Source organism: Plectropomus leopardus, chromosome 13, assembly GCF_026936395.1.
Source record: "Plectropomus leopardus strain MGB_pleo_1.0 chromosome 13, ASM2693639v1, whole genome shotgun sequence".
Taxonomy (NCBI): Eukaryota; Metazoa; Chordata; class Actinopteri; order Perciformes; family Serranidae; genus Plectropomus; species Plectropomus leopardus.
Window position 1 is genome coordinate 34,917,422 of NC_142188.1, and position 23,593 is coordinate 34,941,014.

General features: G+C 44.0%; 1 protein-coding gene across 5 annotated transcripts in view; it reads left to right on the forward strand.

Annotated features, from left to right (window-relative positions):
- The window catches only part of LOC121954904 (axonemal central pair apparatus protein HYDIN), a 148,891-nt gene that overhangs the window by 5,535 nt on the left and 119,763 nt on the right, over positions 1-23,593 (forward strand). For all 5 annotated transcript variants that reach the window (XM_088086604.1, XM_088086609.1, XM_088086608.1 and 2 more), the window contains exons 4-7: positions 17,181-17,300; positions 18,180-18,314; positions 21,431-21,630; positions 21,869-21,993. In XM_088086604.1, coding sequence (XP_087942730.1) covers positions 17,181-17,300; positions 18,180-18,314; positions 21,431-21,630; positions 21,869-21,993 — 580 coding nt within the window. The remainder of the gene's footprint in view (positions 1-17,180; positions 17,301-18,179; positions 18,315-21,430; positions 21,631-21,868; positions 21,994-23,593) is intronic.

The following is a 23,593-nucleotide window of genomic DNA, read 5'->3' on the forward strand; positions in this document are numbered from 1 at the left end:
CCACAATTCTTTGCGGCGACAACTTTTAAAGTGATGCGTAACATCGGCCACTATTTGGGGAATCAGCTGTTTCATTACATTACACATCCACAGTCTGTATGAGCCAAAACAACTTTAAAACACGATCATGTCAACATGGAGCTGTTTACGGAGCTGTGTGCTGCTTCTTAAGCTTTTATATACACAGACTTATAATCATATATTTGCCCTGCATTTAGGCTATATGCTTAAAAAAAAACATATTTGTTATTGTTTCTTATATTCTCATTTTGTTATTTTTTTAGTCACGTTTTATGTGTATTTAATGTTTATTGACTATTCTCTCTAATAGAGCTTCTAGCAAAAATATAGTGACAATAAACATCTGTAGCCTATAAGATCAGAATCAGCACATTAACTAGAACAAGGGGGGTTGTTTTAAGACAAGTTATGTTTTCAATTCATCATGTTTGAAACGTAAGAATGATCATATGTACAGTAGTGGATCTACTGTACATATTCTTCTTTATTTTAATTCTCACTTTGGTAATGATATAATATTTTTCCCTGGGTTTTCCTCATTTAGCCTTTATAACGTACATTAAACAACATGGCGTACACACAGAGCAAAGTAGGCCTGATTATGATAATAACGATAACAATAATAATATTAATAATAAATATAATTTTAGTCATGATCATAATATTAATACCCAGAGTTTATGGCGCACTTTTAGGATCCACATTACAAAGGGCTTGAAGAAGGCAGCAAATAAAGTTGTTTATAGGAAACACAGATAAAATAATTAAGTTAGGATGTGCTTTTTGTAGTCTATCATGTGAACATTGTAGTTTTATCACAGCATTTTCTCTGGAGGTCAAGGATAAGTAGTTAGGAAAGGAAGTTATTTGAACTTTTCGACGACAGCCTTAGTTTAACCAAGTCAGATGTCTTCAGGGCTGAATCAATAAATTAAAAGATATATGAAAATAAAATGGATATTGGTGAGTTATGGTAGATGAGACCAAGAAAAAGACACCAACATTCAAACATGTCATAATTTCATCATAAATCCCCTGCTTACACAGCATATGCTGTCTGCTGAGGTCCTTGACGTTGTTCCAAAGATGCCTCCCCTTAACATCTGTTCTGGAAATTTGTTGTTAAGTACAACACTGAGCCAACAGTCGTCTTTCTGATAGTTAAATTCAAGCATTTGCAAACGGACCCCTGCTCTCTCCAGCATGAGACGACGCAGTGCATTATCTTGACCTGGTTACTGTTTGTCCTTCAAACAGGACAATTAAACAATGACATGATTTATCACACAGTATACATCATCATGCATAGTACAGATAGAACAAGGATTTACACCAAAAGATCAACACACAGTGGTTCGTCACAGGACACTATGATCAAATAGAAAGTGCTACTCATTATGATATGATAAAGAGAGAAAGATGATGACAAGAAATGGGAACTCCCATTAAACATCATAATCAGGAGGGCCAACCCTGTTCACAGTTTTTTATTGACTTGTCAGATATGCAAATGTGAATTCAAATAACCACAATGTGGGTCACTGCAGATGATGTGAAAGCCACAAAATGACCCACTTTAATATACGCAACACTATTATCACTAATTTCCTGACTGGCAATACAGTGATAAAAGATAAATAAAAATGACTCAAGTTTACTTAAAGGGGGCATATCTTTCATATATATTTTTTATATATTTCATATATATTTTCATATATATTTCTTTTTTGATACAACAATCATGAAAGTGTGGTATTAAACCTCTCTTCTTAATCTCAAAGAGAGAGTTAATAAGTGTTCCTTAATGTCAAACCTTCTCTTTAAGAATGAAAATAGATGTTCTCACTAACTTAAGATAAGCTGTATTTAATGCATGTTGTAGTGATGAATGTAAAATTGTGTGCTGGCCTTTCATCAAATAATACATCATATGGTAATCATATCAAAAAGTTTGATATTATTATTCTAATCTTGCACAACGTATAGTAAAAAGGCTGAACAAAAATATAAGTGACACCAGTAATACTTTTGTTTTTGCTCTTATTTTTTATGAGTTAAAATTAAATTTGTAGTAGGCTGCTTTTTCTCTGCTTACAAAAGGCTTAGTTCTCTTAGATTTTGTTAAAAAAATGTGTGTGTTTGTGTTAGTGTGAGCACCTTTGCAAGAAAATCTAACCACCCGGCAGGTGTGGTATATCAAGATGCTGTTTAAACAGCATTATTATTTCACAGGTGTACCATGGTATGGTCATAGTAAAATGACAATCTGCTCTACTTGCTGTTTTTTGGTTTTCCATTAGGAAAAAGTACCTGGTATCTGGTACCACCTTTTTAGCACCTGCTCTCCTGGGTATCCAAAAATAGCCAACCGGGTACTAAGACGTACTAAAACATGATGTGGACACACTGCAGACCATTGATTGGTCAGAGAGAAACGTCACTGCGTCATCAATGCGTGGCTGGCACGGAATACCCTGACCAGGGCAAAAAGCTAAGCCATTGTAGCAGCCGCAGTTTTATATCATTTTTTTCTCTCCCAAAATGACCACCAGCTACACTGAGCTGGTACTATCTTCTAATGGAAAACAAAGAAAAGTACCCAATACCAAAGGCGAGTAAAGGTGGAGAGTACAGTAGAGTCGGGGGACCAAAATTGTGCATAAGTAAGTGGACATCAGACGACCTTTTTTTCACCCAACTATCAGCCACAAAGCCATTAAAATACAGTGATCAAAACACTGATTTCATTGATATGACCCCTCCCTGACCTAAAAGCTTATCGTGGTGGAGGGGTTTGCGTGTCACAGTGATCCTAGGAGTTCAGTTGTCGGGGGCTTCCCCTGGGAGGGTCACCCATGGCAAACAGGTCCTAGTGGAGGGACCAGACAAAGTGTAGCTCACTGGACTCCTTTTGATGAAAAAGACAAATGGTTCAAAGTTTCCCTCGCCTGGACGCGGGTCACCGGGGCCCCCCTGGAGCCAGGCCTGGGGATGGGGCTTGATGGCGGGCGCCTGGTGGCCGGGTCTTTACCCATGGGGCCCGGCCGGGCACAGCCCGAGTTGGCGACGTGGGACCTCCTTCCCGTGGGCTCATCAACTGTAGGAGGGGCCAAAGGGGTCGGGTGCCGTGTGAGTTGGGCGGCAGCTGAAGGTGGGGACCTTGGCAGTCTGATCATCGGCTGCAGAAGCTAGCTCTGGGGACGTGGAATGTTACCATTCTGGTGGAAAAGGAGCCTGAGCTGGTGCGCAAGGTTGAGAAGTTCCAACTAGATATAGTCAGCCTTACCTCGACGCATAGCATGGGCTCCGGAACCAGTCTTCTTGGAAGGGGCTGGACTCTCTTCCACTCTGGAGTTGCCACCGGTGAGAGGTGCCGGGCAGGGGTGGCAATACTTATTGCCCCCCAGCTCGATGCCTGTATGTTGGAGTTTACCCTGGTATACGAGAGGGTAGTCTCCCTCTGCCTTCGGGTGGGGGGACAGATCCTGACTGTTGTTTGTGCCTACGGTCCAAACAGCAGTTCAGAGTATCCACCCTTTTTGAAGTCCTTTGACGGGGTGCTGGAGAGTGCTCATTCTGGGGACTCCCTCGTTCTGCTGGGGGACTTCAACGCTCACGTTGGCAACAACAGTGAGACCTGGAGGGGCGTGTTTGGGAGGAATGGCCCCCTCGATCTGAACCCGAGTGGTGTTTTGTTGTTGGACTTCTGTGCTCCTTGCAGATGTCCATAACATACACTATGTTCAAGCATAAGGGTGTCCATATGCGCAAACACATTGTCAGGGTCTGCTGGGAACGTCTGGCAGAGTCTACCATCAGAAGGAGCTTCAACTCCCACCTCCTGGAGAGCTTCAACCATGTCCCAAGGGAGGCGGGGGACATTGAGTCCGAGTGGGCCATGTTCTGTGCCTCCATTGCTGAGGCGGCCGACTGGTGCTGTGGCCGTGAGGTAGTCGGTGCCTGTCAGGGCGGCAGCACCCGAACCCGTTGGTGGACACCTGCGGTGAGGAATGCTGTCAAGCTGAAGAAGGAGTCCTATCAGGCCTTCTTGGCCTGTGGGGCTCCAGAGGCAGCAGACAGGTACTGGCAGGCAAAGCGGAGTGCAGCTACGGAGGTTGCTGAGGTGAAAACCCTGTCGTGGGAGGAGTTCAGTGAGGCCATGGAGAACAACTTAAGGACAGCTTCGAGGAGGTTCTGGTCTACCATCCAGCATCTCAAGAGGGGGAAGCGGTGCTCTGTCAACACTGTGTATGGTGGGGATGGGGCGCTGCTCACCTCGACTCGGGATGTTGTGGATCGGTGGAAGGAATACTTCGAAGACCTCCTCAATCCCACCAACACGCCTTCCGGTAAGGAAGCAGGGCCTGGGGACTCGGGGGTGGGCTCTTCCATTTCTGGGGCTGAGTTGCTGAGGTGGTCAAAAAGCTCCTCGGAGGCAGGGCCCTGGGGGGGTGGATGACGTCCGCCCGGAGTTCTGTAGGGCCCTGGATGTTGTGGGGCTGTCGTGGTTGACATGACTTTGCAACATTGCATGGACAGCAGTGCCTCTGGACTGGCAGACCGGGGTTGTGGTCCCTCTTTTTAAGAAGGGGGACCAGAGGCTGTGTTCCAACTATAGGGGGATCACATTCCTCAGCCTCCCTAGTAAGGTCTATTCAGGGATACTAGAGAGGAGGGTCCGCCGGACAGTCGAACCCCGGATTCAGGAGGAGCAATGTGGTTTTTGCCCTGGTCGTGGAACTGTGGACCAGCTGGGATCCTTTGCATGGGAGTTTGCCCAACCAGTCCACATGTGCTTTGTGGACTTGAAGAAGGCATTCGACTGTGTCCCCCAAGGAGTCCTGTGGGGGGTTCTTCAGGAATATGGGGCATTGGATCCCCTGATACGGGTCGTCCGTTCCCTGTACGAGCGGTGCCAGAGCTTGGTCAGCATTGCCGGCCTCATAGTCGGACTCGTTTCCAGTGAAGGTTGGACTCCGCCAGGGCTGCCCTTTGTCACACACTCTGTTCATAACTTTTATGGACAGAATTTCTAGGCGCAGCCAGAGTGTTGAGGGGGTCCAGTTTGGTGACCTCAGGATTGGGTCCCTGCTTTTTGCAGATGATGTGGTCCTGTTGGCTTCATCAGGCCGTGACTTCCAGCTCTCACTGGATCGGTTTGCAGCCGAGTGTGAAGCAGCCATGATGAGAGTCAGCACCTCCAAACTCGAGACCATGGTTCTCTGCTGGAAAAGGGTGGAGTGCCCTCTCCAGATTGGGGATGAGATCCTGCCACAAGTGGAGGAGTTTAAGTACCTCGGAGTCTTGTTCACGAGTGAGGGAAGGATGGAGCGAGAGACTGACAGGCGGATCGGTGCAGTGTCTGACTCTGCACTGATCTGTTGCGGTGAAGAGGGAGCTGAGCCGAAAGGCAAAGCTCTCGATTTACTGGTCAATCTTTGTTCCTGCCCTCACCTATGGTCACGAGCTTTGGGTAGTGACCGAAAGAACAAGATCGCGGGTACAAGAAACTTAGGAAGGCTAAATTCCAGAGCAAGGTCCTAGTTAACTTTCTACATAGGAGAAATAGAAAGCATGCTGACTGGAAACATCACGAACTGACATGGTACATGCATGGCCCAGGACAGGAAGGCTCTACAACAGGTGATTAAAACTGCCTAGAACATCACTGGTTCCCATCAGAGCATTAGTGACCTCGATGAAGTGAAGTGTTTGCACAGAGCCCAAAGGATACTGAAAGACAGCAGCAACCCCAGCCACGTGTGTTCACCCTGCTGCCATATGGGAAAAGATACAGAAGTATCCGCTGCTTAACCACCAGACCCAGGCTGTGAGACTCAAACTCCTCCTTTGATGCCAAAAGATGTAGCAGGATTTAGGGACTAATTTTTAATTTAATTTTTTTTTCTTAAACTTTGTTTTTAAAAAATGACAAATAAATTTACCTTGTACCTTGAGATGCCAGGAGACAGGCCATTACGCAAGGAGAGCTGGACAGAGTCGTAGAAGAGTATCAACCAAACAGCAGTACTGCTATCTGCTCCTCTGTGTGAGGAGGAACAGGAGGAGCACTGCCAAGCCCTACAAACTGACCTCCAGCAGGCTCCTGGTGTGCATGTTTCTGACCAAACTGTCAGAAACAGACTTTACCAGGGTGGCAGGAGGGCCCCACATCCTCTCGTGGGAACCGTGCTCACAGCCCGGATTTGTGCAGCTCAATTGGCATTAGCCCGTAAACACCAAAATTGGCAGGTCTGCCACTGGCATGAGAGCAAGCTCACACTGAGCACACGAGACATGTGTGAATGAGTCTGAAGACACCGTGTTGAATGTAAAGCAGCCTGCAAAATCATCCAGCATGACTGCTTTGGCAGTGGGTCAGTGATAGTCTGGAGGGCATATCCTTGGAGGGTCATAAAGACCTACATGGTCCTGGTCCTGACTGCTGTTCGCTAGCAGGATGCAATCTTCAGAGCGACTGTCAGACCTTACATTGGTGCAGGAGGCCCAGGGCTCCTTGTGATACAGGACAGTGCCCGTCCTCATGTGGCCAGAATATGAAGGCAGGATGATGAAAGCATTGATGCCACTGATAGGCCCTTTAGTTCCCTTGACCTAAATCCAGTTGAGTACCTTTTGGACGTTATGGATCTGTGCATCCAACACCACCAAGTACCACCATAGACTGTTCAGGACATGATGCTCTGATCCAGGTCTGGAAAGAGATCTCCCAGAACACCCTCCACCGACTCGTCAGGAACATGACCAGACATTTTCAGGAGTGCGCACAGGTACAAGGGGGCTAAACACACTACTGAGTTGCTATATGAATTTTGCCTAGGGCAACACATGCTGGAAGTGCCACTGCTGATTTTCCACCTAAATTAGCATGTGCACTTAGGGTTTTCAAACAAGGGTAAACCTGCTAAAAATAGGCTATAGACTGCATTCCCATTGCCATTGCCAAGTATGCCTTTATGTATGTGTTTTGGTGTGTCCGTTTGACTGCGCAGATTGGCCAGAGAACACGTAATCAGTGGAAAGCAGTATGGAGGCCTGTGAAAACTTAACGGCGGTTACTTTTCTGTATATACCTCTTACTTATTCAGTCTCTCTTTCAAACTCAGAACTGCAGATTCTGTAGCAGTACAAATTGGGGATTTATTAATTAATTAGCAATTAATTAAAATTATTAATTAACCGCTTACTGCTTTGACTACAGTTGCTGACGGCTTGTTGGCTACACAAACAGGTCAGCGCAGAGGGGTGAGGGAGCAAAAATCTGCTGAAACACGCAGTCAGACTTGCACAATCAGGGTGGGGTAGCAAGAGCTGGAACAAGCAGCTGTCGGGCTTGCCAACAAGCCTCACAAAAACCTAGGGCAGACCACAGGAAAAACATAACCTGGGACGACCAGATTCGAACAGGGCACTATAGCACACAGCTGCACTATGACCCAAATCAGCATTTAAGCTGACACAATCTAGGGCATACCATAGGCAAAATAAATTAAAAAAAAAATTTTTTTGCATTTCTTGTTTTCAGTTTCTCAACTTCAACAAGATAATTAGATAATATATAATAATTATTATAATTCATATTATAATAATAGCATTCCAATCCCATTCGGTCACCAGAGAGAAAAACACAGGACTCACAACTTAACTTGATCCAGCCACACACCATTGGGTTACACTTGATGCCAAGGGCAGTAAGAAAACTCAAGATGACGGCTTAAACCAGTTCAGAGAGAGCCCTAATGCTCCACACAGTGGGACAACCAACCAACAAACCAATAACCGCACAGAATAATAGAAACAGATGCATGTCATATTACAATAATGGTAGGTGTGAAATTAGTAATTGCTCTCTATGATGATGTTGATAGAGATGATAACAGTCTCATGCATATGTGAAAGGGAGTTGTCCAAAGGCAAGATCACAGCATTGGCGCAACCAGGACCAGACCACGATCAGGGCGGCGGGGGCACAGAATCAGTACAGCACACAGCCAAAACAACAACCCACGGGCCATCCAGCTATCACCATGGTCAGGCACAGTCAAGGTTACGGCCAGGATCCAGGGGAAACTAGGGAAACAAGGGAGCAGGAACGCTCCCGAGAGGCAACAGGATTAGCCAAGTGCAGTTCAACAGACCCAGGCTCTGTAATTTTCAGCGAGAGCCCCAGGTAGTGAGAGTACCCATGGCTATCACAGAGCTAAGCTTGCTTTCTCTCTCACATGGCAATGCAGTAAACAGACATGCAAGGATTTCTGATGGCAGCATTGAGAGAAGGAAAGGAGCTCAGCGATTCAGAGAAGGTCCCCGGCAGGTTAAAACTCTATGCCAGTTTCAACTATGGGCTGGTCCAGGCAGCCTGAGCCAGCCTAATTATAAGCTTTATCAAAGAGGAAGGTCTTAAGTCTCACCCTTAAAAGTTGAAACGGTGTCTGCCTCCTGACCAAAATGGAAGATGGTTCCATAGGAGAGGAGCATGGTAGCTGAAGGCTCTGGTTCCCTAACCTGCTTTTGAAACTTTGGGAACCACAAGTAACCCTGCGCTTCAGAGTGCAGTGATCTTGAGGGTTGGTAAGGAACTATGAGCTGTGACAGACAGGATGGAGCCTGGACCATTTAGAGCTTTGTAAGTAAGGAGGAGGATTTAAATTCAATCCTGGATTTCACAGGAGCCAGTGCAGAGAAAGCTAAAACAGGAGAAATATGATCCCTTTCTTGCTTCCCCGTGCTAAAACACGAGCAGCAGCGTTTCTGCACCAGTTGGAGACTTTAAAGAGATTTGTTTGGGCAACCAAATAATAGGAATTACAGTAATCCAGCCTAGAGGTGACAAATGCATGTACTAATTTTTCAGCATCTGTTTGGGATAGGATATGTCTAATTTTTAAGATGTTACACAAGTGAAAAGAAAGCCGCCCCTTGAAGTTTGTTTTATAAGGGAGGCAAAAGGATAAATCCTGGTCAAAATAAAACTCCGAGGTTCCTTACAGTTGTGCTAGAGGCCAAGGTAATGCCATCTAGAGAAATTAAATTGTTGGAAAAGGAGCTTGAGGTGTTTTGGGCTGCTAAGAACAATAACTTCAGTTTTGTCTGAATTCAACATCAGGAAATTATGGCTCATCCAGGCTTTTACATCCTAAGACATGTTTGAAGTCTAGATAGCTGATCAGTTTCATCTGGTTTCATAGATAGATATAATTGCGTATCATCAGCATAACAATGGAAATTTAAGAATGTTTTCTAATTATGTTACCTAGAGGAAGCATATATAAAGTGAAAAGGATTGGTCCAAGCACTCGAACCTTGTGGCACTCCCAAAGCAGTACCTTGACCTTGTATGTGCGGAGGGTTGATCATTGAATGTGGAACAAATTGGGAACGATTCTGATAAGTATGACTTAAACCAGGCTAATGACGTTCCTTTAAGGGCCAATTGAGGTTTTTTCCAAGTTCAGAAAGATTTGAGATGGTCAATGGTGTCAAAATTGGCACTGAGATTCAATAGGATTAACAGATCAGAGATCAGACCTGTGTCAGAAGGCTTATAATAAATAAGTCGCGACACTTTACTAGTTATTGAAGCAGTGATTTTTTTACAAGCTCTGACTGAAAGTCCTCAATAAACCGTTGCCGGAGAAAGTTACAGAGCTGATAGAGCAACCACTCTAAGGATTTTAGAAACAAAGGGAGATTGAGATATCGGAACAGGAGGAGTGGGCTTCCTGAAAGCCTGACTGAAACTGTTGTCAACAAAAGACGCACATTGGTATCTAATAAAAGTTGTCTATAAAGGTAAAACTTCCCTTAAGGAGTTTAGTTGATGGGGCTGTTCATGTTGATGGCTTACAGAAACCAAAAGTATAGAGAAAGCTCACAGAGAATTTCGGGGCTTTGCTGCCATAAGCTGAACCAGTCTTTGGGGTCAGGTCAGTTGAGGGCAAGAGGTGATGATTTCTCTCAAGGATTTTGAAAAGAAACCTGGGATTATTTTGTTTTCCCTCAATTAGTGATGAATAAAGTTTGCTCCCTGGCATGGAGATTAGATATCGGCCCATAGTTGCAGAACGCCAATGTCTTTCAAATTTTCATGTATGTTTGTTTCAATAATCAGGTTAAACCATGGGCCAATTTTTTTTGCTCTAACATTTTCTTCTTGAAGGGGCAGTGTCGAGAGCTTAGAAAGAGGTTTAATGACAGCTACTTAGAGTTGTAATGATTGTAATGATGTCAAAAAGACTGGGGTACATAACCTGTCAATACCAAAATACGTAACTTAAACTCATAATGCAAAATTATGACTCAGTTGATATGAAGATCAAGTGGAGTAATGGGACTTAACTTCGGCTATCAAGAACAATAAGTTTACATTAAAAATTAGAGTTTAAAAACCTCGAAGCACCACCCATTAAGTGAATGAGTTTAAGAATAAGTATGGATAAATGATGAAACAGTGAATACAGCAAGGACAAAAAGTGAGTAAAATGACTAAATGAACAACAAACTCATAAATGAAGCAACAATAAAAATCAGGGGATGAAAACCAGTACGGAACTGAATTAGGTGTGATATCTGGACTTAATCAGGTGCACTGAAATAGTGCAAGATGATCAAGCAGATGAAAAGTTAAGATTAATGCTAAGTCAATGTCAAGCATTGATCAACAGCAGAGAGACAACCTATCGCATAAAACATAGAAGGAAAAGATAAAGAAGAGGCCTGACCATAATTGTATTAATGGGAGATCCTAACCTAGCTCTAACACTTCCTATGTGTCCCTAGCATTTAAGAGCATCAACCCCATAAAGGCACAGGAAAGATCGTTACACCTTCCTCAGAAGTCTCGATGCCAGCGAAACGGTTCGCTCTGGAAAGTTGCAGTGTGGCCTTTGTGAGGACACTGGACAGGCAGCTCAGTTACACTTGTGCAGTTCCAGTGGCTGGCCTCGGTTGGTTTGAACGTTGCAAACTTGGCTTGAGTTTGATTCCTGCATGTCTCTCTGTCCATAAACAGCTGGATCATCTTCTGACACCTTATGTGGCTGAGATGAGATCACGATGACAGCTTATCAGGCTTCGTCTCATTCAAAGTCTCTCTTTATCTCACAGTCTCTCTCGTGCAAAGTCCTCTGGGTCTAAATCATCATTTAGAACATGTGTAGCACAGGCTGTTTCCAAAGTTCTCTCTTTCAAGGTAGATAAACAGCAGCTCACAGCATCTCAGGGCTGCAGCACAAACAGGCAGGGGAGGCAAAAGCCCAAAGTCCAACAGCGCAAAACCCAAAAAGCCAAAAGAGCCAAAAGACCAAAGTCCTTCGACTTCACCGGGGTTATAACTCCTGTGAAAAAAAGGGGTGTGGTGCTTGACCGTCAAAGTGGGAAAAATACACTCCTCCCTTCTATCACTTCTACCGTTTTAACTGTCTAGATCTAATTTCTTCCTAAAGTGTTGATAATGTTCACTACAGGCGCTCAGATCTTCAATATTTGAAACCATGAAGCTCTCCTCTGCTGATCGATACTAAACACCAAATTATTATTTTGCAGATCATTAACTAAGTAAAACAGTATTAACCACGTTTAACAAACATAACGAATATGTGTGAAAATAAGTAATAGTAATACTACGGTGTTAAAACACTCTGATATAATTAAAGGTTGTTAAAGATCCTATTTGAGTTAAGGTATACAAGTACTAGCATCAAAATATAACAAAGTATTAAAGTACTTAATATGACCAAAGGTCTATCAACAAAACCTATAATTAGAAAATCACAAAATGCATGATTACAAAACAATATAGCATCTGTACACAACAGTGTAAAGGAAGGATAACTAAGATACAGATAGAGGAGATGCATATCAAAATGCAAGTCTGTACTAAGAGTCTTTCCATTCAGTGTGTAGCACACTGCTGGCAGGGGGTTACGAAGTGTGACACCCCTCCACACACAGGCACAGCTTGTGTTTGTGAGTTTGGCCTTTAAAATCAGCAGCTAACCAAAGTTCTAGTTCTGTAGGTATGAGACCTACAGAACTGCAACAAAGACATAAATTGTGTGTTTCTATGATGTAGAGATCTCCTGATGTCTCCTTGAGTCTTTGCAGGAGCTCAGTCGACAGCTCTTTGCCCCAAATGAGTGTCATAAGTTAACTCAAACTGTCGGTCAGGCAATAAAATCTATTGTAGTTTTGTTCTGCTTACCAGAGTTGCAACTTCAACAAGGCAGTTAGGTCCATTAGCTGACCCCGAGGTTCATCTAAGGAATCTCCAAAAGAAGTTTCAGTTTTGGGTAGGCATTTGAATATCTTCTCATCAAGAGTCGTCCCCATCATCCACTACACGGCGGTTACTTCTCTGTATATTCCTCTTACTTATTCAGTCTGTCTTTCAAACTCAGTGCAGACTAATTTAGATCAATGTTTGAGCTGCTTAGAACAAGTACCTGTGACTTCTGCAGAGTCTTTCGACCTGGGTGTGAAAGCAGATTGTACACTTTATCATTACAATTTAAAGCTAGACGTTAGGGGGTGTTAGCATTTTTTGTACAGTGGAAATAAGGCTTAAAATGTGCAGAGTGAGCACACCACAAAATGCCAGAGATGTGGAAAGCATCGAGGGAGCGTGTCGTTAACATGCTGACTGCAGGAATGTCTACTGGAGCTGTTGCCTTTAAACTTAATATTCATATCACAACCATAAGCCATCTCCAATTTTGTGCCTTAGAATTTATCTGTTGTGAGCCAGCCCAGGGCTTCCACAACTGGCTTCTTCACATGCAAGATAATCTGAGACCAGCCACTGAGATCAGCTTTGTTTTCTCACAGGAGGGCTTTCTTTGTGCAAACCAAATGTTCCATCAGCTTTCAGGGTGGCTGTTCTGTTGCAGGTGAAGAGTCTGGCTGTGGAGGTCCTACTGCTCCCAACTTGCAACATCTGTGGCATTGTGTTGTGTGATAAACCTGTACCTTTTAGAGTGGCTTTTTATTGTGACCATCCCAAGACACACCTGTGGAGTAATGATGCTGTTCCGATTATGTTGGCAGTGCTCACTTACAGGGATTATAAGAACTAGGCCTTTTGTGAGCATAGAAAAAGTGTCCCAGATCTTTGTGTTAGATAGATAGATAGATAGATATACTTTATTGATCTCAAAACTGAGAAATTGGGGTGTAGCAGTGCCATGCAGTAAGAACAAGAGAATAAAGAGCACACATTATTAATAGAATATAAAGGAATACGCTCAAAAAAACTAAAAAACTAAGAGACTGTACATATGTGTAAAGTGCGGAACAGTATCTGAATAAATAAAAATAAAGTCAGCAGTGTAGAGTGACATGGAGCTAAGACCGGAGTTTAAAGAGCAGACAGAGGTGAGTTATTGTACAGGTGGATGGCTTGTGGCAGGAAAGATTTCCTGTATCTGTCCTTTCGACAGCGAAGCTGAATCAGTCTGTAAGAGAAGGTGCTCCGCTGTCGGTCCAGTGTGCGGTGGAGGGGGTGCTCAGCATTGTTCATGATGGCGAGCAGTTTTTTAAGTGTCCTCCTCTCCACCACAGTCTCCACGGTCTCCAGCCTGAAACCCACCACAGAGCCAGCTTTCTTAATGATTTTATTAAGTCTGTTGGTGTCACTGGCTCTGATGCTGCTACCCCAACAAACAGCAGCGAAGAAGATGGCACTGGAGACAACAGACTGGTAGAAGATCTCCAACATCTTGCTGCACACGTTGAAGGATCGTAGCTTCCTCAGGAAGTAGAGTCTGCTCATCCCCTTCTTGTACACAGCATCAGTGTTAGATTTCCAGTCCAGTCTGTAATTGATCACTACACCCAGATATTTGTAGGCCTCCACCTCCTCCACAGTCTCCCCCCGGATCTGTAAAGGTTGTGACGACGTCCTCTTCTTCCTGAAGTCGATCACCATCTCTCTGGTCTTGTTAACATTCAGCCTCAGGTGATTATGTTCAGACCACTCCACAAAGTTGTCCACCAGAGACCTGTACTCCCCCTCCTCTCCCTCTCTTATACACCCAACAACCACCGAGTCATCAGAAAATTTCTGCAAGTGGCATACTGGAAATCAGTGGTGTATAACGTGAAGAGGAAAGGCGAGAGCACAGTCCCCTGCGGAGCTCCTGTATCACTGACCACCACATCAGACACGACACGACCCAGATGGACAAACTGTGGCCTGCCTGTCAAGTAGTCAGTAATCCAGGAGATCACAGAGCCACTAACACCCATCCCCCGCAGCTTCTCACCCAGCAGCACTGGCTGGATGGTGTTGAAAGCACTGGAGAAATCAAAGAATGTGATCCTCACAGTGCCTCCTCCACCATCCAGATGCAAATGAGCTCGTTGCAGCAGGTAGATGATGGCGTCATTGACTCCAACATGGGGCTGATAGGCAAATTGCAGGGGGTCCAACAAAGTCCTCACCTGTGGCCTCAGCTGGGCTAAGACCAGTCTCTCCAGTACCTTCATCACGTGAGACCATGAGAGCCACTGGTCGATGGTCCGACAGGTCTGGTGAAGTCGACTTCTTTGGGACAGGAACAAGTCATGACGTCTTCCACAGCAGCGAGACTCTCTGCTGACTCAGGCTCAGGTTGTAGATGTAGCTCAGCACAGGTGACAGTTGGCTGGCACAGGTCCTCAGGATCCTGGGGGTGATGCCATCAGGGCCTGCAGCCTTCTGCAGGTGGAGTCTCTCCAGCTGTCTCTGAACCTGGCCTGTAGTCACGGTCATGCAGGTGCTGTCGTCTATGGATGAGGAGGAGGAGGGGGAGGAGAGGAGCTGAGCTGGAGAGTGAGGGGGGAGGGGCTGGGGCAATTGGGACAGTGTAGGTGTGTGGGGAGCTGAACAGTGTGGAGTGGAGGGGTGGAGGGGGCGACAGACGATGAGCTGAACCGGTTAAAAAACTGGTTCAACTGGTTTGCCCTCTCTAGGCTCCCTGATGGCTGTCTGTTCGTCACCTTAAGCCCAGTGATGTGCTTCATCCCAGTCCACACATCCCTCACACTGTTCTGCTGGAGCTTGGCCTCCAGCTTCCTCCTATAATTGTCTTTACAAATCCTCAGCATCTTCTTGAGGTCGTGCTGGACTCTCCTCAGCTCCTCTCTGTCTCCAGACCTAAAAGCCCTCTTCTTTTTGTTAAGAAGTTCTTTCAGGTCACTGGTGATCCATGGCTTGTTGTTCGGAAAGCAGTGTACTGTTAAGGCTGGCATGGTGGTGTCTTCACAGAATCTGATGTAATCTGTGATGCAGACAGCCATGTTATCAGTGTCCTCCCCATGTGGCTCACAGAGCACTTCCCAGTCTGTCGTCTCAAAGCAAACCTGAAGTGCTTCAGCAGCCTCCGGTGTCCACCTCCTCACCGTTCTAGTGTGAACAGGCTGCCTTCTCACCACAGGGATGTACTTTGGAGATAACAGAACCAAGTTGTGATCTGATCTGCCAAGGGGGGGAAGGGCTGTGACACTGTATGCTTCTCTGGCATTAGCACACAGGAGATCCAGTGTTTTGTCGCCTCTGGTGGGGCAGTCAACATACTGGTGGAAGTTAGGTAGAGTTTTGTTCAGTGATGCATGGTTAAAATCTCCTGTAATGATCATAAATGCATCAGGATGTTGTTCTTGCAGCTTTGCAGCGGCGGAGCAGATGACATCACAGGCCCCGGCTGCATCAGCTGACGGTGGAATGTAAACAGCGCTCACAATGGTGGACACAAACTCTCTCGGCAAATAATAAGGGCGCATTCCCACAGCAAGCAGTTCAATGTCCGGGCTGCAGAGACGTTCCTTCACATGTACATGCCCGGGATTACACCATCTCTCACTCACATACAGTGCAATCCCTCCTCCTTTCTTCTTGCCGCTGCCAATCACATCTCTGTCCGCTCGAACAACAGTAAAGCCGGGTACTGCAACGCTGCTGTCCGGAATGTGAGAGTGTAGCCAAGTTTCCGTGAAGCACAGAAAACTACACTCACGGTATTCCCTCTGTGTCTTGACCAGCGCCCCGAGTTCGTCTGTCTTATTTCCAAGAGACCTTGCGTTTCCCATAATGATCGCCGGGACTGCCGGCCTGCGTCTTCTCCTCTTCTCCCTCCGTCTGGCTCCGGCTCTGCACCCGCGGCGTCTCCTCCGTATCTCCTCCGGGATCACAGGCCTAGCTCCAGGCAGCAGCGCAGGTGTTGGACTAATGTAACCGGTGGTTACTGCACCAAGTGTGACCGGCGTGTCTGACTCTGCGTTGTGTTGAAGAAAAGACTCATACGTCGATCTTTTTGGAGGCGGTCTCCATTTATTCTTTAATGGCTCCTGACGAAACAGCGTAAAACACACAAATCCTCCGGCCAATTACCACAAAACACGCCCCTCTCCCACGGAGATCGGTGACAAAAGGGCACAACACAAATTATAGATTAAATAATTAAAAAAAAAAGAACATAACATACCTGACGAAACAGTGTAAAACACACAAATCCTCCGTTCAATTACCACAAAACATGCCCCTACACGAATCAAACAACACAAACATATGTTTCAGTGCAAAGTAAGTGTCTCGCAATGTGTTCAAGCTAGCCAGTGAACTTGAAAATGTAATTAGCACATGTTAAGGAAGACATTTCCTCGGATTCGCTTACCTCTCCCACGGAGATCGGTGACAAAAGGGAAGCGAATTGGCGCGAAAACGCTACTTATAAAGGCGGCGTTACACCATAATGTGCCCGTAGGGGTACAACCTGGAACAAAGGTTCCACTTACCGACCCGGAAGATTAAACGGTCAGGTATTAACTAAAACCGAACATAAATAAAACAAACTTACACATACACAGTTTTTGTGTAATTATGACAATAATACATTTAAAATACACACATTGCTAGTGTATAACTGACCCTGTTACACTAATACGCAGGAACTCTGAGGAATCCATCTAACCGTGTGTGTGTGTGTGTGTGTGTGTGTGTGTGTGCATGAGGATTCTTGACTGTAATTTTACAGGTATGATGACAGGGATGGTAACTATGGTATAAATGTGTATATACATATATATACTGTGTATATATATATATAAATATATATATATTTTAGGGGGGGGAGTTTTTTATCCATTTTTTGTGTTTGTGTCAGTTTTCTGTGGTAGATATGGATCAGCCGCTTTTCCAAGCCTACCCATCTGAGCTGGTCTTCCAGAACTTCACTCCTGCACAGACCTACACGTTACCTTTGCTTCTCCGCAACAATGATGAGGTGTGTGACTGACTGATCAGTGACTAACTATACTGAACAAAAATGTTGATGCACCAGCCCCAGTAAAACAGAAGGTAGATAATAATTACTTCCGATAAAATGACTAAAAACACGCAATATAAAAAATCTAAAAGTTCATAAACATTGTCCTTACAAGGACAACAAAAAGATGATTGAAGTGGTGTTTTATGCTACTGCTCCAGCTATCTGCTACTGAACTTTTAGCTGGACCAAAGGTCTTCCAGCTATGCCGTCCTCAAAAATCTTGTGTCACCAAACCTTGCTGGGCTACTCGAGCTAGTCACTCGACTGGCCAAGGCTCCAGCCCCTGTCATGTGATTGTAAAATCAGGCCTCTGTGTCGATGGGCGTGGTGACAGCAGCAGCTAGCCAGCAACTGCAGTGACGTCCTGTCCGAGTGGGTACCTGCTTTGCTTCAGATCTAATTAATGTCCTTCATTCACCTGCAATTCCACTGGAAGTTGATCAGTTTTCTAGGAGTCCTGCCCTTACTCAGGATTGGCATTTTCTATTGTCATTTTTAAACTCAATAGCAGGGCAATTGCCAATTGGTGTGCACACTGCCACAGAACTGAAACACACAACTATGCACTTCAATAAAAACAGTCCAAATAAGTCACAAACTGAAGATAAGTGAGGGTAAATATACATGAAAAACACAGTTAAAAATGAATCCACAACAATTATGAAATACTCATGCAAACAGATTAGATCAGTAATTAAAGCACAAGTAATAATCTCACATTTCAACTAAAATACACCAAATTCAAATATTCTGCCATGTGACATGTACCTGGAGCTTTATTTGTTGCTGTGTGAGGTTTGCAATTTCATAGTTTGTTTAATGTTTTATGTTAAGGTTCCACGACAAGTGAAGTTGGAGCTGGAGGACTCAGAGTATTTCCATGTAGTTGGTCCAGAGGATCCAGGTAGAAAGGTTGCAGCAGGACTGTCTGCGACTTTCACTGTCATCTTTACTCCGCAGGAGAACAAGGTACCTGTGACAGAGGGGAGTTTGACCACTCCATAGAAAAATATTATACAGAAGGTGATTTCCCAGAGCTGTAGTGAAATGTTCACAGCCTTCCTAATTACCACATGCAGATTCTTCTTTATAAAAATGGTAAATGGACTTGTATAGCGCTTTTCTAGTCTTCCGACCACTCAATCGCTTTTTACCCTTTGCATTCACCCATTCACACACACATTCACACACTGGTGGCCAAGGCTGCCGTACATGGTGCCACCAGCTACTCAGTAACCATTGATGCAGCTTTGGGAACAATTGAGGGGGTTCAGTATCTTGCTTAAGGATACTTCGACATGTTGCCTGGAGGAGCAAGGGAACTGACCTTCTGAATAGAGGACGGCCCGCCCTAGCTCTGAGCCACAGCCACCCCTGATAGCTGAGAAAGAAATTAGATTAGATGATCAGATGGGCATAGGGGGAAGCAGAGGAAAGGATAAAAATTTGAAATTAGAAAGACAATACTCTAAATAAGCACTCCTTCAGAGGACAACAATACAGTAAAAATACATTGATTAAAAAGATAATATGAAATCGGTGAGAGCTGATAGGTTAAAATGGATGCAATAACGTTGCATTCATATTTTGTGCACAAGTATCTGACAACTGCCATGGTCAGACACATAGGTAGAAGGTCAAGGATCAGGTATTAGGTTACTTCAGCACATCCTTTTGTCAACTCTTATGGAAACTGTGGTAGAAAACCCAAGAAGCAAAGGTCAACATTAAAACGGTTAACATTATATAGGTAACATAACGTCTTATGCGTATGATGGCTGTTTCACAGTGGTCCCCATTCTCAACTTGATGCCAAAAACAGTCAATCCAAAGGCCAAAGACTTTTGCCATGGATTGACATGAATTTAGTACAGACTTCAATGAGCCCCAAAGAATCAATCCTAATGACTTACGTCTTTCTTGTTGTAACATGAGGTTGACAGGTTTTTCAAATATCTTGATCACTATTGGACTGATTGAAATTTAGGTACAGATATTCATTATGCCCAGAGGATGATCTGTAATCACCTGTATTCTTTGACTGTTTATCGAGTGACATCATTAGATCAGAACTTACATTTCCTCAGTAGTTTTGTTCATGACTAAATACCAGAGACTGTGGAAATAATAGACGTAGCTACCATGATGGCACATGTTGGTTTATGGACTCCTGTTTTGAAGCCTTGAGGTAGGCATTTTAGATGTTGCCATCTTGCTTTTTTTTGCCAGTGCCCAAAGTAACCATATTTGCACAAGAGGTAAGAGCTGTGGAGGAGGAAGGCCTGGATGTGACTCATGACCTCTTTTTACACAGAGACGGCACTATAGACCCGCTAAAAAGTCCCTTCTTTCTGCCTCCTTTGCATTTTTCGGGCCATACACATGTCTGTGCCATCTTTCATGTGTGTGAAGGCAGGTTGAGTTCTGAGGTAACCAACCATAATCAGCTGCCCTTTGACCAAAAATCCTGACTGCAGAGCCCATCTTCTTCCAGCTGTTTCTTTTGTGTGTAATGGGCCTGAAATATAGTCTGTGGGAGAGATTTAATCTTATCAGAGAATGTAGCAGAGACTGATATTCAAAGGAAAGGACAGATATCTGCTGGCTGTGACTGGTTGTTCCTTGTCACATGACATGTGGTGCACGCTGCTGCATTCCAAAAGAAGAACCTTGTTCATGTTTGTTTGTTTATTTGAAAGATAAGTACTTGGGAATGCATACGCTTTGCTTTGGCGTGGCTTATGAGCGACCTGCCTTTCAGCCAATTGAAAACATTTGAAATAAACATGCAAAACATATGGCATGTGTACAGCTTCCGACATAGAACCAAACAACAGTAGATCATGCCGCTCCACTGTGTGACTTTTAGATAGCATCCCGGCATCACAGAAGCAAAAGCCGCTACGTGTAACACAACAGCGTTAGCCTCTAGTGTGACATATAACATACGCATTGGCAGTGCTTTCCAAACAATAACAATGACATATAATGTCAACAACAACAATTTAGCAACCCTGTTTTATGAATGATCTCATCCTCTGCTTGGAGGGTATGAAGCTCCTAGTCCTCATTAATTGCACTAATTGCGAAAATTTATGGCCGCTGTCTTTGAGTTAGCTACTAACTCCTACCAGCTGCTGTTTTAATCTTCCACAGTGGGTTGCACGCACAACACAACAACAAAATGTCACACCTGTCCTGTCCAGCCAGCAGTGCCTTTAACGAAGATACAGTTGCAGCACTACCTCCACAGCTGGCTTAAACGCCAGACAACCTTGTCCCTCCATTCTGCGATCATACATTTTATATAGACCGGTGAAGCAATATAATGGTGTGATATTCCAGCTTTGAACAGACAGTGTAAACGGTGCTATAGACAGTGGGGATGCCTCACAGACAGCCTGTCCTCAAGCAGCCATGCCCCTAAATAGTATGTGTAACTTTGGGCCTTAACAAATGTTAACAGGTGAGTTATAAAAAAAAAATACCCTTTGTAGAGTTGTCATGAATGTGAAAATTAGCAGTAGAGACCAAAACTGTTTTTGTACCAGGCTGCAAACATGTTTATTTCCGCTGTAAAGGTGGACATTTTAATATGGGGTCTGTGGGTACTGACTCTGTTTTGAGGCCAGCCTCAAGTGGACATTAGAAAAACTGCAATTTTTGACACTTCCTGTGCGCTTCTGCTTTTTTTTCAGCCTCAGCAGTTGCTGCTTGCTAAATACCTACAAAACTAATGAGATTCCAATTAGCCCTTACTTTCTGTCCAATGCAAATTAGCAAATATTAGTATATAATTGGTATGCTAGTATTGTCTTTATTAGCATGCTGATGTCAGCATAGGTTTTGTTATTGCCAATTTTGTTGCTCCTTTGCAAAGTGGCTGACACACACATTCTCTGAGAAAAGACTTAACAATGGTTTATTAGCTGAGTGACTCTAAACTCATATTGTGTGTTTGTACTTGTGCTTCCCTCCAGGACTACTGTTGCACAGGCGGTTGGCTCATCAACACCAAACAGATGTTTCAGTCATTTATATGGAGCCTTCATGTTTGACACATTCTTCTCATTTTTTTCATCTAGGATTATGACTACAGACTGGTTTGTGTGACAGAGAGGGAGCGTTTTGAGGTCCAAGTCCGCGCCATTGGGCCACGTGCCATTCTTGATTTTTGTGATGAGCTCCATTTACCTGTCTGTCCTGTGAAAGCCTCCACAGAGAAGACCCAACTAGTCCGTAACATAGGAAAAAGCAAGGCCAAGTTCTGTTTAAAGACACAGAGGTGAGTGTGAGTGTAGGCAGGGATCATGTCCACTGTGTCTGAGTGACTGAAGAACTATATTACTTTACTTGATGATACATTTAATTCCTACTGATTACAATTAAAAGTTTATTGAACATTTAGGTCTATTCTACCAGGTTCTAAAACAACATTGAGCTCTGGTTCATAATGAAGGCTGAACCCTCACGTGTTTTTCCATCTATTATTAATAATTCGATTGTACTCTAATTCATTCCAGCCCCTTCTCAGTGACGCCCTGCTGTGGGACTCTTGATGTAGGAGAAAGCATGCAGGTGACAGTGAATTTCAAGCCCATGACTGCCGGAGACCACAGCCAGGACCTGCTTCTGCACCACCACACAGGTGAGACAAATTCCAGCATCTGAAAACAGTAACTCAAATTCTTTAAAGAACTTATGATCAAAGCTTTTCATGAAGCTAGTATCAACCACACAGTATCAAGGTTTCATGATTTCCCAGAGCTGTAGTGAAATGTTCATAGCCTTCCTAATTACCATATGCAGATTTTTCTTTATAAAATGTTGAATGGTAAATGGACTTATACTTATAGCGCTTTTCTAGTCTTCTGACCACTCAATCGTTTTTTACCCTACATGTCACATTCACCCATTCGTACACACACATTCACACACTGGTGGCCGAGGCTACCGTACGTGGTGCCACCTGCTACTCAGTAACTAGTCACACGCGCTCACACCCCGATGGTGCAGCATCAAGAGCAGTTGGGGGTTCAGTATCTTGCCCAAGGATACTTTGACATGTTGACTGGAGGAACCGGGGATCAAGCCAGTCCTGCAATAAGAGGACAATCCACTCTATCTCTGAGCCACAGTTGCCCCAATGAATTGTATTTCTCATCAACTGTGTTACTTTTCCACCAAAATATTTTTTAGAATCTAAAAATGCCTCCTCAGATTAGTGGTGGTGAGTTTTCAGTTGCCACCTCCTTTTTTGTAATAGTGTGTTTCTCAGTCTGTCTGCCTGGCCTCTGTGTGTGTTGTGAGTCCAACTTCTCTGTCGTTTGTTGTGGTAAGTCGGTCCAGCTGTGCACACGTTAGTGCATCTGTATATCCTCACTGGCTAGCTCATCACCATTGCTATGCACTGTGCTAATGATAATTGCTGATATCAGGATGGTGTTGTTACAGAGTGAAAGTGCTCACCCTCCGGTTCCCTCCTGGTTAACATTGTTAGCTCTGTCAGCAATGTTACTCTTGTGTAGCACTGTTTATTGTTTTAGCACCGCTAGTTGCTAGCCAAGGGCTCAGCCACCCCCATGTTAAGAATTATGTCCAGAAAACTAAAAAATGAATTTTGTCTAGATGCCCTTTCAAGTCAAAGTCAATGAGTAGTGTTAAGTATTAGAGTGGACTATAGAAAACTAATCTCTGTGCTAAAGGGTTGCCTCCATTTAAAGCATCTGTGTGGCACATTTGGTCAACACACTGTTTAAAGAAATACAGACAATATGATTCTGAACCTGACAAATACATTTACATTCATGATGTTAACAGATGATTTTGGCTCTGGCAGATACGTATACAGTAAGAGCTTATAGACTGAATTACTGTGATGTACCAGTAACAACAAAAGTTGCCTCCAGGTAGAAAACTGGCTACTGTTTTTGAATTTTGAGATTGACTGTTTGAATTGTGGAGATATGTAAACCTGTTTATTTCTGTTGTCATTTTCAGTTCTAACTACCTGTAGCAATTGTAGGGGGGTACATTCTGTCAGGTAGAAATATCGGTAATACTTCTATGAAGACCACATCTATAAGAATTAGGATGGCATTCATAGTGAATTATAATGCATTCATGATGCTTGATGAAAACACTCAGAAACACGTAATGCTTACTGATGCACTATATAAATAGTCATAAACTATTATGGATTTGACTTCCAATGATTTATAAGTCGCAATGGTCTTATGGATGCTCTT